Source organism: Onychostoma macrolepis, chromosome 03, assembly GCF_012432095.1.
Source record: "Onychostoma macrolepis isolate SWU-2019 chromosome 03, ASM1243209v1, whole genome shotgun sequence".
Lineage (NCBI taxonomy): Eukaryota > Metazoa > Chordata > Actinopteri > Cypriniformes > Cyprinidae > Onychostoma > Onychostoma macrolepis.
Window position 1 is genome coordinate 20,713,773 of NC_081157.1, and position 16,906 is coordinate 20,730,678.

Below are 16,906 nucleotides of genomic sequence, written 5' to 3' on the forward strand. Positions count from 1 at the left end.
TCTCTTATGCTGGTTGTCATAGTGCTAGTAATCATAATGTAATTTATACTGCTTATTGATTACCACAAAACTAGGTGTGATAATGTCAGTTATCACAGTGCTGGTAATCATAAAGTTATTTATGCTGCTATCATAGTACTGATGATAGTTATGATAGTGTCAATTATCATAGTGCCAGTAATCATAAAGTTGTTTAAACTGCTAGTTATCATATATTGATTCATACAGAGCTAGTTATAATAATCTTGGTTATCACAGTGATCGTAATAATCATAAAGTTGTTTTTCATAGTGTTTATTATCAGTGCTACTAGTTATGATAATGTCAGTTATAATATTTGTGATTATCATACTTTTAGTAATCATAAAGTTGTCTATAATGCTAGTTATCATAGTACTGATTATCCTACAGTAGTTATGATGTCAGTTATGCTGATTATCATACTTCTAGTAACTGTAAGGTTGTTTATACTGCTAGTTATCATAGTACTGATTATGACAGTGATAGTTACCATAGTGCTAGTAAAGTCATTTTTATCGCTAGTTATCATAGCACTAATTTATATAGTGTCAGTTATCATATAATTTATACTGCTAGTTATATTAGTGATGATCATCATACTTTTCAGAATTCCACAAAAACTGAAAAGAATCAATACCCAAAATAGGATGTGCATCAATCAGTGGACATGCAACTTATTTACTATAAAGAGTTTATCTACCAATTTCATTCTATCTTGCAGTAATTCTTTTGCAGACACAGTGGAGAAGGTCTTTGCAGCTTTACTCTGGATCACAGCACGGCGAAATAAGCAAGGCCAACCTCTGGTGTTCTCCTCTCGCACCTGAGGGCACCTTAGCAGCTTCTGACAAAAAGGTGTCATTGGAAGATGACACTAGCCAAGTCATAAGGAAAGATTTATCACCGGCCTTCAGCCTCACTGTGTTTGAAAAGTACAATCTGCTGCCAAATAAATTACCTGCACAGTAAATTACATCAGCAAAGCAAAGAGGCCTGGAATGGAAAAGCACTCATTCAACCCGGCGCTGAAATAGATGTGCAAAACAGCCATAGATAAGAGTTGTATATCTCCCACCTGAGGCAAGGAACAATGGACTTTACCATCAGAGACAGATCGTCAACGAGAGCTGAGAGAGTCACGTGTACAACACAGAGAGACCATCCATTTCATCAAAAGAAGTTCATCACGCCTGCTGTCATAATGCACCAAGACTCCTTGTGAATACATGAGCAGGATAAAAGAGACCTCATTCTTTGAAGAAGGTAAAAAATCTCACTCTTTGTTTATCAGGCTCAAAGACAGTAGATAACAAAGCTAGAGTGACTGCAACACAAAGGGAGAAATATCTGATAAAGGAAGAGTTCACAGAAAAATGAAAACTCTGTCATCATTTACTCACCTTCCTGTCGTTCTGAACCCATATGACTTTCTTTCTTCCGTGGGACACAAAAGGAGAAAGACTTATGGCCATACACTTGCAATAGGAACCAGAATTTTAAAGCTTTTAAAAGGATGCAAAAACTTCATTAAATTAACATTAAAGTAGTCCATAAATGTCTCCTAAATCCACAGGATAGCTTTGCGTGAATAATCTAAGCCATCATTTACTGAAAACTATTAGCGATTTCAGATTTGTGAATGAATCATTCTTTCAAGTCAAAGAATCAGTTGATCGGTGTCATAAAACCAGTCTGAAAGCTTCTGAATCATCTGGTTTTGGAGTACAACTCACTTGAGTGAACATTATCAGTCAATAACTACTTAAATTTCAGTCTATTTCTCACACAAAGCTACCATACGCTACATATGAAAATAGCGCTCAGATCATATGGACTACTTATATGATACTTCATGATGGATTATTATCTTGCTTGAAGCGTGAAAGCTTCAGTTTCCAATAGAAATGAGCGAATGGCACAGTCTTCAACATGTTTCCTTTTGCGTTCCACAAAAAAACTAAAAAAAGTCGGTCACACTTTAGTTTGGAGACCAATTCTCCAAAGTTTGCCTCAATAAACTCATAATTTTCTGCTTATTAATAGTAAGGTAGTTTTTATGTTTAGGTATTGGGCAGATTAAGGGATGTAACATATGGTCATGCAGAATAGGAAATTAATAAAAAGCCAATACGCTAGTAATATGCATGCTAATAAGCAACTTGTTACAAGTGAGAATTGGTCCTTAAAATAAAGTGTTACCATAAAGTCAAATGGGTTTGAGTAAATAATGACACAATTTTGGGGGGTGAACTGTCCTAGACAGCAGTGAGATTAAATGGAGAGCAATATTCTTCATGAAATTCTTGTAACATCTCAGCTGTACTATCTACATTCTTAGCTCTAGTGAGAAACCTCTGTATGGAAGCTTGTGTCTGCCACTAAATAAAAAATAAAAAAGGTTATTGTGACTTTTTATCTCACAATTCAGAATTTTGTCTCGCAATTGTAAGTTTTCATCTTGCAGTTCTGACTTTTTTTCTCAGAATTGCAAAGTATGAACTCGCAACTCTGACTTTTTTCTCGCAATTGCAAGTTTATATCTCACAATACTGAGAATTGAATCAGAACTGTCAGATATGAACTAGCAATGGTGAAAAAAGTCATAAAAAGATATTTACTTGCAATTCTGACTTTATAACTCGAAATTGTGAACGTGTAGAAATTGCAATAATTCGCAAGTGACAACTTCTCACTTTGAGCACACGAATGCGTGTGTCATTTATTTAGCAGGTAAACACAGGAAGACCAATGGCGCTGAACCGCGTCCCACGTCATCACGCAATTTAAAGGGACCGCGATCCCTGTAGTCATGAATAAACACACTAAGAACAAAGTGCTGCGTTTATAATCAACAGTGTGTAGAACTACGCTTAACAACAAAGGTGAATTATGTATGTCACATTCACTACACACGTCCCCCCAGAATTCACCATATCAGAAGAGAGAAAAAAAAAAACAGTCAACAGGAAGGTGGGCATATCAGTCGGCCACAACAGCTGCGCTGTACCGGAGGTCGAGGAGACCCCACTGCAGGCGGAGTCCCGTCATTACACGTGTGTGGGGCATGGAGCGTGGATGGCTTGGGAGTGAGGGGGGCAAGGGGTGGGCGCAGAACAGGAGGTCGGCCGCGTCGTGGGGGCTGAGCCAGGTCAATGGGCCTAGCCACGTCCAAGTGAGCCGGTTTAAGGCGGACAATGGAGAGTCGCTCCGGTTTGCCACCCCTGTCCACCACAAAATGTTTGTCCCCTGTCTCCAGAACCCGAAATGGGCCCTCGTAGGGCGGGTGTAGTAGCCCCCTGTGGGCGTCGTGGCGAATGAAAACATAGTCAGCCGCCTGAAGACCAGCGGGGATGTGCGACTGAGGGAGGCCATGACGGGAAGTAGGGACAGGTGCGAAAAGCCTCGCATTGTCCAGTAGAGCAGAACGCAGACCAGGGAACCGTAATGCTAGGGACAAAATCCCCTGGAACCCGCAGCGGCTGTCCATAAACCAGCTCCGCGGATGAGGACTGAAGATCCTCCTTTGGTGCAGTCCTGATGCCCAGCATCACCCATGGGAGCTTGTCGATCCAGTTACCGTCTTTGAGGCTGGCACGCAGGGCAGCCTTCATCGACCTATGAAAAGTTCACAGAGTCCGTTAGCCTGCGGGTGATATGAGGTTGTGCGGTGGAGTTTCACTCCGAGGCTCTGTGCGACGGCATTCCATAGCTCAGATGTAAACTGCGTGCCTTGGTCAGAGGATATGTCCGAAGGGGTGCCGAAACGGGCAACCCAGGTGCCAATAAATGCCCGTGTCATTTCGACAGATGCCACTGACGTCAGCGGCACAGCCTCAGGCCAGCGGGTGGTCCTGTCAACCATGGTTAACAGATATGTGAAACCGTGAGAGGAAGGCAGAGGACCGACCAGGTCCATGTTTACATGGTCAAAACGCCTCTCAGGAACAGGGAACAACTCTAACGGGATTTAGTGTGGCGGTGTACTTTGGCCCGTTGGCACTCAACACAGGTTTTAGCCCAGTCCCTAACGTCCTTCTTGAGGCCGTGCCAAACAAACTTCGCTGCAACCAGTCTCTGTGACGCTTTCGAACCTGGGTGGGAGAGACCATGGATGGCATCAAAAACTTGTCGTCTCCATCCCGAGGGAACAACCGGCCGAGGACTACCTGTGGAGATGTCACACAGGAGCGTGGTGCCGGCGTCACCAAAAACCACGTTCTCGATCTGCAGCCCTGTAGTCGAGGTCTTCAGGAGTTGAACATCCGGGTCTGTGGTCTGAGTCGCCGCCATGCGGTTGTAATCCAAACCCAGATGGACTGCCCCTGCCACAGCCCGTGATAGGCAGTCCGCCACGCGGTTGTTCTTACCGTCAACGTGCTGCAAGTCCGTGGTGAACTCTGAAATGTAGGACAGATGCCGCTGTTGGCGGGCGGACCACGGCTCAGCCACTTTGGCCATGGCAAAATTCAGCGGCTTGTGGTCCACAAAAGCAGTGAAGTGTCAGCCTTCCAGCAGGGAACGAAAGTGTCTGATGGCGAGGTAGAGACCCAGCAGCTCCCGGTCGAAAGTGCTGTACTTCCGCTCACAGGGGCGCAGCTGACGGCTAAAGAAAGCCAGCGGCTGCCAGGCCCCACCTACCCACTGCTCGTAGACAGCACCGACAGCGTAGTCCGAGGCGTCCGAGGTGATGCCGATGGAGGCTGTAGGAGAAGGATGCGCCAGCATGGTGGCGTTCGCTAGGGCTGCCTTAGTGGCAGCAAAAGCCTCGACTCTGCTCTCAGTCCAGTCCACAGCATGCTTGGGTTTACCTTTCAAAGCCTCGTGCAAGGGCAGCATGAGCTGAGCGGCTCGAGGGATGAAGCGGTGGTAAAAATTCACCATGCCGAGGAATTCCTGCAGGGATTTGACAGTGAGCGGGCGTGGGAACTGTGTGACTGCCTCCACCTTTGATGGGAGAGGGACTGCCCTGTCCTTAGTGACTCTGTGTCCTAAGAAGTCAATAGTGGAGAGACCGAACTGGCACTTGGCGGGGTTGACAATTAATCCATGTTGGCTAAGCCGCTTAAAAAGTGTTCGAAGGTGCACCAGGTGCCGAGACTTGGACATGCTCGCTACAAGGATGTCATCCAAGTACACAAAAAGGAAAGGCAGCTCCCGCAAAACAGAGTCCATGAGGCGCTGAAAAGATTGGGCGGCATTTTTCAGGCCGAACGGCATACACAGAAACTCAAATAGACCAAACGGCGTAATCACTGCCGTTTTGGGAATGTCCAGTGGGTGTACCGGCACCTGATGATATCCCCGGACGAGGTCCACCTTGGAAAAAATCACCTTGCCAGCCAGGTGTGCTGAAAAGTCCTGTATGTTTGGGACAGGGTATCTGTCAGGTGCCGTTGCCTCATTAAGCCGCCGGTAGTCACCACACGGGCGCCAGCCGCCGCCAGGTTTGGGGACGATGTGGAGGGGTGATGCCCACGGGCTGTCGGATTGACGTACTATGCCCAGGCGTTCCATGTTGGCAAACTCAGCCTTTGCCACGGCAAGCTTGGTTGGGTCGAGGCGCTGAGCTCAGGTGGAGACAGGAGGACCAGTAGTGGCGAGATGGTGCTCCACACCATGCTTCACGGCAGATGCCGAGAAAGTGGGCTGACTGAGGGCTGGGAACATGGCAAGTAGACGGTGGAAATCATCGGACGTTGAGAGCATGCTAGACAGTCGTATGGGGTCGGCCTCGCTGAGCGTGCACATATAAGAACAAAACGTGACGGCGGTTCTTTACATCCACCAACAGTCCATGTGCACATAAAAAATCAGCGCCGAGGAGGGGGACGGCGACCTTTGCTGTAACAAAGTCCCAGCTGAACTGCTGTCCTCCGAAACACAATTCGACATACCTCGTTCCATATGTGCGGATGGGGCTACCATTGGCAGCTTCCATAGGGGGGCCGTGGCTGTCGGTCACCATGTCCAAACGGGATGCAGGCAGGACGCTCCTTTGTGCCCCCGTGTCGCACAGAAAACGGCGTCCGGAGATGCTGTCGCGGATGAAAAGCAGCCTGCCTACGTGGCCGACGCTCATGGCCACTGCTGAGCGCCGGCCCTGACATTTCCCGAACCGCCGAAACTGCATGGTGAACGGCATTTGGTAGCTTTGGTTCCAAACTTTGCATGGTAGAAATACAAGCCTGAAGGCTGTTGGGGGCCAGAAGGCTGCTGCCGACGAGAAGTGGTTGCCGCGACGAGTGTGGAGTCGTCCCGCGTCACCATAGAGATGTGCGCGGGAAAAAGCGCGGCCGCACAATGTTCCTGACTCGCCAGGAAAAATTTATCAGCCTCTTCAGCCAGTCTCCGACAGTCAGTGATTGTGGTGTTGGCCAATGCACTTGAGAAGGCAGCTGACGCAGGAAAAGCTGGATGAAAAGAAAATCTGGTCTGTACTCGCCCAGAAGATCCAGCATACGGTCCATGAGCTCGGACGGTTTGCTGTCACCCAGTCCTTGAAGTGAAAAAAGCCTGCTGGCTCTCTCAGCGTCCGACAGTTCAAATGTTTTTAACAGGTGGGCTTTGAGCGCTGTATACTTCTCAGTTGCCGGAGGATTTGTTAGAAGGGTCACCACTCTGGATGCCATTGAATTTCCGAGAGCCGACACAACATAGTAGAATTTTGTTGTATCCGCGGTGATCTCACGCAACGCGAACTGCGCTTCAGTCTGGGCGAACCATGCCGATGCCGACGATTCCCAGAATTCGGGGAGTTTGAGGGTGACAGCGTTCGCGGTCATGGTCGTGTCGTGTCTCTGGATACGTCCAGCAGACTAATGTCGGGGTCACCAGTGTGGCAATAATTCGCAAGTGACAACTTCTCACTTTGAGCACACGAATGCGTGTGTCATTTATTTAGCAGGTAAACACAGGAAGACCAATGCCGCTGAACCGCGTCCCATGTCATCACGCAATTTAAAGGGACCGCGATCCCTGTAGTCATGAATAAACACACTAAGAACAAAGTGCTGCGTTTATAATCAACAGTGTGTAGAACTACGCTTAACAACAAAGGTGAATTATGTATGTCACATTCACTACAAGCTTATATAATACAATTCAGAGAAAAATTCTGAATTATGAGATTAAAAATTGCAATTACCTTTTTTATTTTTTAATAAGTGGCAGAAACGGGCTTCCATACGTCTGAGACTTGATATAAAGTTGATATTTAATCTAAGTCCACTAAGTCTCCTGAGTTATGAAAGAAAAGGTTTTCCAATTTTCTACAGGGAGGATGTTATTTATTGGTCCATGTATGCCAATTAAACTGAAAAAAAAACATATATTTTTGGTTGTTTTGAAAAACACACTCTTGCAAGCTCTGCATCAACATCTTATCAGTGTAAAAAGTGACAAAATCCCATTGTCATGAGATTCCACCTTGTTTTAAATAGCAGAAAGCATCTGATTACAGCAGTCTGCGTGTGTTCAGCACAATGTCGAGTCTGACACCAAACCAGAATCTCAGGCCGACATCTCATTTGAAGCTTTGTTCCATTTTTTATGGCTTTCTCTCTCTGTGGTGATCCAGACCAGCATTGCATCACTCTCAATTCCTGATATAACTTCACTCCACCTGGAGGGGAAAAAAGCGTGGCCTCTGCCAGGAAGCTTTGGGCAGGATTCCACACCCAATATGAACCGAGTCCAACCTGAAGAAAATATCAATAGCGAGTAATTGCTTAAAGACTGCTGGACGCAGGTTTTTGAGGCCCTGAACCAAAACAAACAGTCTTTTTGGGCACCTTTCCCACTGGCTGTGTAAACAGTGTTGGGGTTGCATGAAAGTACTCACTGAAATGTTTTTTTGTGCACATTTCCATGAATGAATTGAACTCAATTTGTATCTCCTGTTATCGCTGATGTGTGAAGACGGACCGAACCGTGTAGATGTGCAATCATTCATGGTGACCACTATAAAAACGCAGAGCATCTGAGAATGGTTTGCTCATAAAAGCAGACAGTGCATAGTCGATGTCATCTAACTCTGGTAAAAACATAAATGTTTAATAGGATGTTTCCAATTTCCATTCTCTGAACATAAAAAGTGAAAGTTGATGCGTTTCAAACTAATAAGGCTAAGGTGTATGTGCTATTTATCTATGGCATTTTGACTCACAACTAGCCTGAAGGCAATGAAACCTGCAGAGGTGCATTAAAATTGATGACGCCATTGGAGATGCAACCTTTTGAATCGAATATGGCAGAAGAAAATGAAATGTTTTATAGTTTTACAGGTTAAAACATTCATACCTTATCCCACTGTCTCCCGCGGTCCAGAGTGATTATGATCATGGAAGGGTTGACCAGATATCCATCACTGTTGAAGGAAAAGTCAGTGTTCTCCCAGGACACATTCAGCATATGCCTGTGGAAACAGTCAGACAGATGTTTTCTCAACAATGTTCGGCAATCTCCATATTTAATTAACATCACGTAATATCAATTATGAATAAAAAAAAAGAATAAAAGCATGATATGTCAGGTTTTACGTTCATACTGTACTTAATGTTGGTGGTCATTAACCACCTAAAACACCCTAACAACAGCATAACAACATACTAGAAACAACACAGAATAAACATCCTAGAAAATGAATAGCAGCACCGTTAAAACCACACAGAACACCCTAGCAATATAAGTGTTCATATTTATCATCTGTGATAATATCCTAAATGTTGTTTTAACAAAATGCAAGCTGACAATAACAATTATGTCACTCACTTAGCAAAACAAAAACGAACAAAAACACGTCTTGAGAGTCCAAAAGCACTCACTGCGTGATGAAGCCTGTTTGGATGCCGTGAAAATGCCCCTATAATTCAAGTTACGAAAGCAAAAAATATCCCTGTATGGGTTTTGTTTTTTATATTTATAAGATATGATATAGTTAAAGTAATAGCAAGCAAGAGTGCCATTTTCTTACATTTTAGCATGTGTACATGATTGCGAATGTGATATTAACTTTATACAACAACATTTTAATAATAAGTTAATATTGAGTGAGTTACATTTTAGACACAATATATATATATATATATATATATTTACAAAGCTGGAGCAGGACATTTGTGCATTTCAGACATAATAACACACACACAAAAAAAAAAAAGTGCCCAAAATGTCTGAGACCCAACATAGCAACACAATAAAAAAAATTAAAAAATAAATAATAAAAACTCCGGAACATCCTAGCAACCACACAGTAATGAACTTAAACTAACTTGCATAAACCACTTAGACTAGTTATAAAAAGTTATCAGTTTTTTTCTTTAAGGCTGGTCATAACTTTTTAAAGGGAGAATGGTGTAATTTGAATCCAAAAAGTAAGTCTGATTACCTCTTTGCAAACTACTAGTTGATCAAATTAGTTCTTAACACGTTTTAACATAGTGGCTATATTTATGCAACCGGCCCCAGAACACCCTAGTAACATAGCTCAGTCTATTCAGACTCTGTTTTGTGGTGTATCTGTCTCACGGTCTTCCTGCTTTTTCACAGATTTTTTTATTTTTATTTTTTGGTTTCACAACATCCTGGTAATTATTGTTGGGCTTTAAAAACTTTGCAAACCTATTCTGCTGAAACAAATTCCCACAGCTACGAAAATACCAAAACCATGCCAGCACTTCCACTTCAGCCTCCCAGAGGACCCTCCACTGGATCCATCTACATCAAGCTGCTTCCAAACGCAGAGACAGACCTCAGCGTGGAGCTGAACCTGTGTCAGCTGAAACCATCACATAACCCACCATCAAAATTAAAGTGCACCTCTCACTAGCACTATCACTACAATCACTGCAGAACAAATTATGTGCCAAACTGTAATGTTTAGGTTGGGGGTTTGAAAAATCCTTATATAACTTGTTGATGTTTCTAAATCTAGGGGTGGACTCTTAATTTGGGCTAGTAAGCAAAGATTTAAAATCCATTTCTAAAGATTGTGACCTGTATAATTCTCTGTTTGTTTTCCAGACATATTTTGTGGTTTGTATTATGCTTTCTCTGTCTCAGTGGAGTTTGGATCGACGATTTTAGCTTTGAACCTTTTGTCTTTTATATTTGGTCATAAACGGTGAATGGAACATCTTCTGAATTCTCCCCATTAGAGACATCAAAAGTGCAATTTCTCTTCGTAATGCAAACCAAAAACCTCATACCATTTTTACACATAGGCCCTGGCATTATTATTGTAATTGATCAGCTCAAGTTTACCAGCGCCTCAGATCAAGTGGAATACATCATCAGAACAAACTCAATTAGCGCTGTGAAAGTCTGATACACTTTTGATACTGAAGATTGCATCATTCCTCATGTTATTGAAAACATTTGCTCTTATGCTCAAAGCATTAATAAATCAGATAATTGCAGCCACATGATTCATCATGCAGCATAATTCGGTCTCGCTGTGGGTGGGATATTGGACAGCCTCATCTCATCTATACACCTCACACACACACACACACACACATGATTTACAGCGTCCCAGTGGAGGTGATGAAAGCCCCCTGAGTATTATGGGCACGCTTGAGTGTCATCTGTGTGAAAAGCCAGCATAATCTGATAATCTGCTGTAATCTCATTAACAGGTAAAATGACTTAATCGCAAGAGCATTAAAATCAGACTTAATTAAAAACGGCCCATCAATAACGAGGGTGACTCTTCTGGATCGAGATCATTTCAGTGGCATTTTATCTTTACGCCTCAAAACTGAACGAGTAACGAGAAAATAAAACCCCTCAAAAGCAAGATTATATTGTCAAAAAGTCATGCTACTAGGGAAATGTTAATGTGTTCAGCTCTGTTCCAAAACCTAGTGAGCTGCCTCGCTGTTTACAAAGGCAGCAGCTTTCCAAGAAATTATGTTAACCGTCATGTAGCCTCACGTCTCAAAAACTGTAGTGCTTTAAGGGAGAATCAACTCACAATAGATTTTATACTCTGCTGAAAAAACAAAAAACAGCTAAAATCAACCTATATTGGTTGGCTGGTTTTAGCAGGTTTAAGATGGAGAGTGCTGGTTTAAGTCAGCTAAGCTGGTCTCCCATCCTGGCCAAGGTGTTCTCCTGGTTTTAAATGGGTAGACCACTAAGACCAGCCTGACCAGCTGAAGATGCCAAAACCCCTCTAAATCCAGCCTGCTAAACCACCAATGACCAGGCTGGAAGACCAGATAAAACAAGCCAACTAGCTTAGGCTGGTTTTAACTATTTGTTAGTTTGGAGGGTAGAGTTTGGCTGTATGTCATGTAGCCTCACATGTAAATGATTTAGAGCGCTCTACATGGGCAGCAACTTAAATAGCGCTTTGAGGGAGAATCAAGTCACAATTGACCCTTTGCAAAAACTCACCCTCCTTAGTTACTATTGCTATGTCCAACAAGCCATGCCACTCTCACACTACACATCATGTTCTCACGCAGTGAAAAATACATTGTGGAGCAAAGAGGAAGCTGACAACACGCCGACAGACAAGACAGAGCAGGCTACCTCTGGTATGAAACAAGGTCTCAGCTTTCGAATTTTGTCGTTTTTTAAGAAATTCAAACAATAAATACCATTTTGTGTCTCTGTAATGTGTCGTGACAGATCGCTGTAGTGCCTCAGTTCAAGCAGCACATGAACCGATCATCTTTTCATATTTACTTAAAGCACAAAATAAACATGAATGAACATCATAACGAACATCAGAAGGTATTTTATTTAAACCGCGCAAAGACATCAATACATAGAATTAGTCCACCAAAGTTAATCTACGTTCCTGTCTGATTTGTTTGTTGGACAAAATGGTGGATTCTGTGTTATGATTGGTCAGATCGCCTGTCAATCAAACTCCCTGTGAAGGGTCAATTGAAATGGTGTGTACTGACGTCTTTCTGCCGTTGAAATAAAATACCTACTAATGTTCATTTCGTGCTATAATTAGTAAAGAGGAACAGTGCCGCTTGAACTGAGGCAATAAAACGATCTGTCACAACACGTTAAGAGACCCAAAATGGTATATATTGTTTGTATTTCTTAAAAAATGACAAAATTTTATCTTGTTTCATACCAACCTGCTCTGTCTTGTCTGTCGGTGTGTTGTCAGTTTCCTCTTTGCTCTGCGATGTATTTTTCATTGCGTGAGAACATGATGTGTAGTGTGAGAGCGGCATGGCTTGTCGGAGATAGCAACAGTAACTAAAGAGTTCGGGATTTTTGCGAAAGGTCAATTGATTTAATAGAATTTGGAACGAGCATGTTGCTAAGCTAATGTGCAAAACCTAACGAGCTGCCTCACTGCCTACAAAGACGGCTGCTTTCTGAGACGGTATGCTAATTGTCATGATTTTTTTCTCAAATAGTGCTTTGACAGAGAGTCACAACTGATTTTGAGTTTGGCATTAGCACGTTGCTAAGCTAACGGTGCATTACTCTAAGCACAAAACTACATTGTTCACTTAAACATTAGGTAAAAGTGTTCATTTTTATTTAAACATTAGCTGGTTTTTGCTGGTTTAAAGTGGTCTTTCAGCCTGGCCAAGCTAAAGCTGGCCAAGCTGTGGTTTGGCTGAGCGGCCAGTTCATCTCCCAGCCTGACCTGTTGAAAAGTGTCCAAAACCTCTCTAAAACCTGCCAACGGATCAACCTGACCAGACTGGGAGACCAGCTAACACCAGCAAACCAGCTTATGTTTTTTCAGCAGGGACTGGACTATTTATAATTCTCAGTATTACATATATGTTTGTTTATAATCAAAAGTTCTCTCACCTCATCTACAATTTTGCATTTATTTTCCCACTGACCATGTAATAATGGCATTATGGGATTGCTTTCTCCACAAAGGGCAAATGTGCAGCTACTTTACAATTTTACAACATAAATGACTTCATTTTGGAACCTAAATTACTACATTTATGGTGGGGTTTTTTTGTCATGACTTCCCAATTAGTTTTCAAGTAACACACATGCATATTGTTTAAATTAAAAAAATTAACTGGAAAATAAAAGAAACATATTTAGAACAAACTGGATTTTTGCAGTATATGAATGTTGATTGGAAAAGTTGTGGACGAAAATTCTTTTCATGTGTTGCACAAACAAAAATGACAGTATACAAGTTGAGAATGACATGAGAAAGTGTAAACTCTTACTTTGATAATGATATAAAAACCACTTGTGGTATTTTGCAGCACTGCACACACACATTTACAGATCTCCCACATGATTTATAACCCAGTGACCTTGGGCTGCACCAAACACAGAGCACCTCTGTCTGCCTCGGCTGCTCAAACTCTGGCCCCCTTTGGATGATTAAAACATTTTCTGACGAAATAGGATTTGTTGTGTTCCCTGGCACAGATGGCACCAGATTGCTCTTTTGGGCAGCCCTGGCAAGAAAGGGCACATCACACGTTATATCTTTGCTCTGATCCCTGTTTCTAAATCCGGATGGCACAGACTGGGCAATGTGCAGCAAAGTGAGCACCCTGGTTTTTGGCCCTGCTGCAGAAAACTGCTGGCAGAAGTTCAAACTTTCCTGTCACTTTATATTCCTTCACCTTAATTTTACTTAGGTGATCGTTTTGGGTCAGGTAAATCCAAAGGTTCTTGGGAGTTTTTTTGTAACCTTATCGTAGATTTCATAACATAACACATTTGTACATGTGGATTTCCCTAATATCCTCCATCTGTTGTTCAAAATCTCTCTCATACCATGGCTGTATCCAAATTTACTTAGTGTCCCAACTATATAGTAAGCGGTATTAGGATTAGTGCATCCCAAATCAAAGTCCATTGAAATTTAATTTAATTTCTGATGGACTTTAAGTATTATTACTTAATTTGTGTAACCTATTTCTGATAGACTTTTAGTATATTGGCCACAACCTCTTGCACTACAGAAAAGGACACTGCTATGCCAAACATACCAATGAATGTAAGGACAAAGCTCCAACAGTTGTTTTTAATAGGGATGCACTATATACCTTTACCATATTAATTATCTGGCAATATTAAATATTTTTAATTTATTGGTATCCATTATTTGTTAATGTATCCTTTTTTTACATTTAGATTACCTCAGCCATCTTCCAAAGCTCACATAGAAGCTAATCTTTAAAAACACTTACAATTTAATAACACTGTTAAATTTAAACTTTAGCAATTATAACTTTTAAAATGATACATTTTCATTTCCATTCTGTATATTATATTGATTCTTAAATTCATATATATATATATATGTGTGTGTGTGTGTGTGTGTGTGTGTGTGTAACAGAATAGTTATACCAAAATACAATGTTATTAAATTAATCTTATTATATAATAATATGATTAATAATGAATTAATTATTAAATTAATCACTATTTATACTTGAATAATTGTATTATTATTATTATATTCAGACAAAACAATTAATTGTAGTTTTTGTGCTTTTATGATTAAAATATTATTTAGTATATGTATGCACACACACACACACACATATATATATATATATATATATATATATATACTTGAATAATATTATCATATATATAACTGAATAGCATAAAACTAAAATACAATGTTATTATAATATTATTATCATATAATTATTATTAATCATTGAATTATTCATTATTCATACATGAATCATTTTATTAGATATTATTATTATTTTATTCAGACAAAATAGAATATAATTTTTATATCAGCCATCTGTAAGTTATCAGCCTTAACATGAAAATAATTACCATTATGGGCCAGAATTTTAATATCATTGCATGCCTAGTTTTTGAGTTTATAAACATTAGGATTAAAGGGATTATTCACCCATAAAAAATAAACATTTTGTCATAATTTAGTCTCCATCATGTTGTTCCAAACCTGCATGCATTTATTTCTTCTGCAGCACATGAAAGAAGATATTTTAAATAATGTTGGTAACCAAACAATGTATGGGCAAAAAAAAAAATTCACTGCAACTGAAACTGAAAAGATTTTCAGAATATCTTCTTTCGCATTTTACAAAACAAAGAAAGTTCAGGTTTGGAACAGCATGAGATTGAGTTCATGACGACAGAATTGTATATAACTGTGTGCACCCACCTGTAGAGAGTGTCATTGGTGGATGGCCGCTCCGGACTCAGACAGTCCATGTGTCCGTCAGGAATAAACCCTCTCTGCTTGCGGAAGCTCTCCACTGCTTTCACCACGATGGCTACACCATCCCTGACCCTGTTTCTCAAGCTCATCTTCCAGCGATCGGTGATAATGCTGATCACTCCAATGGGGAAGCTTTCTGGAGGAGGCATATTGGGGTTTCCCACTGCAAGGCTGGGGATAAACCAGATATACCCCGGACCCACCAAACCCACATCCCTGGCCATGGAGAAGAGGTACTGGGCCTCGTCGTGCGAGCAGTACACCAGCAGCACCTGCGCGTCGATCTGCTGAAGTAACCGGCGGGCACGGAGATCGTTCATGCCGTCGGCCGACATGTCAAACGTCAAGATGTCCTGCAACTCCCAAAGGAAGTAAGATGTATCGATAAAGGAGCGGATGTAGTCCACATAAGTGTCATAGCCCGGGTACATGCTGGTCACCACCACAAAACTGTCCCAGTTGTACTCCTCCATCATCTTGAACATCCCATTGATCTGCTGCTCAATGGAAGAGCCCAACTGCAGGAAGGTAGAGCCGTCACCCTGCGAGAAAAACAGCAAAATGAGAGCTTGACATCATTTCTCCACATTGTTTTCCATATTTTTAGCTGTTTTAAAACCAAAAACATTAATTGTGTGTATTGTATTATAATATAGCCTATCCCCTTTTGTGTGTATATGCTTGCGAAAGCTATACTGTATGTATGCATATATGTATGTGTGTGTGTATGTGTGTGTGTGTGTGTGTGTGTGTGTGTGTGTGTATTCTGCAAGTATATACACACAAAAAACAATCATATAATACAATTAGGTTGAATTATAATGTTAAACTATTATATATATATATATATATATTATAATTAATAATATTAAATATATATGAACATTATAATTGATAAAATATGAAAAGTATTAACATTATATTTTATATTACTATAATGGCCAATAATTATTTTATTATTAATGTTATATATTTATATGAAGTATAGTAACTTATATTACTACAGCTTATTAACTACTAAACATTAATATTATATTGAATACAAATAATATATAATATTATAAATAATCACCATCAACTGAAAAAACAACATATAATTTGATGCATTAATATAGAATCTAAATGATATTCAGTCACTGGTGTTTTACATAAGCTGTTAAAAATAATATAGTTTGTTGTTGTTGTTGTTATTAATAGTATTATTATAAACATACATTATATATTTAAATATAATAACTATTAAATATTACTATAGCATACAAATTAAATATGAATATATCATTTTACAGTATTTTTAACATAATCACATCGTCATCATCATCCAAATAAATAACAACATAACTTATAATTATTTTAAATTATAAATAAATATAAATGATAAATTATTACAATATACAAAACAGGAAACATTTTGCAATTCTTCTTCTTATTATTATTAAATTAAATATTTAAACATAACAACTATGAAATATTACTCTAGCATGCTGACTACTACATATTAATATTATATTTACTAAAATGTTTTGCTAATATGATATTAATCACCATTGTCATCATCATCTATATAAATAACACCACAACTTGGTGCATTAATATAGAATCCAAATGATATTCAATCACAAGTGTTCTGTATTTCGACTGTTCAAAATAACTCTGAATACAGGTCATCCAATTAAATTATAGAGCCATAACTATTTGTTTAATAAATGT

General features: G+C 40.3%; 1 protein-coding gene across 1 annotated transcript in view; it reads right to left on the reverse strand.

Moving 5' to 3' along the window:
- Positions 1-16,906, reverse strand: part of grin2ca (glutamate receptor, ionotropic, N-methyl D-aspartate 2Ca) — a 69,384-nt gene that overhangs the window by 20,216 nt on the left and 32,262 nt on the right. The window contains 2 exon segments of the mRNA XM_058771587.1: positions 8,320-8,434; positions 15,140-15,738. Of these exon segments, the coding sequence (XP_058627570.1) occupies positions 8,320-8,434; positions 15,140-15,738 (714 nt within the window).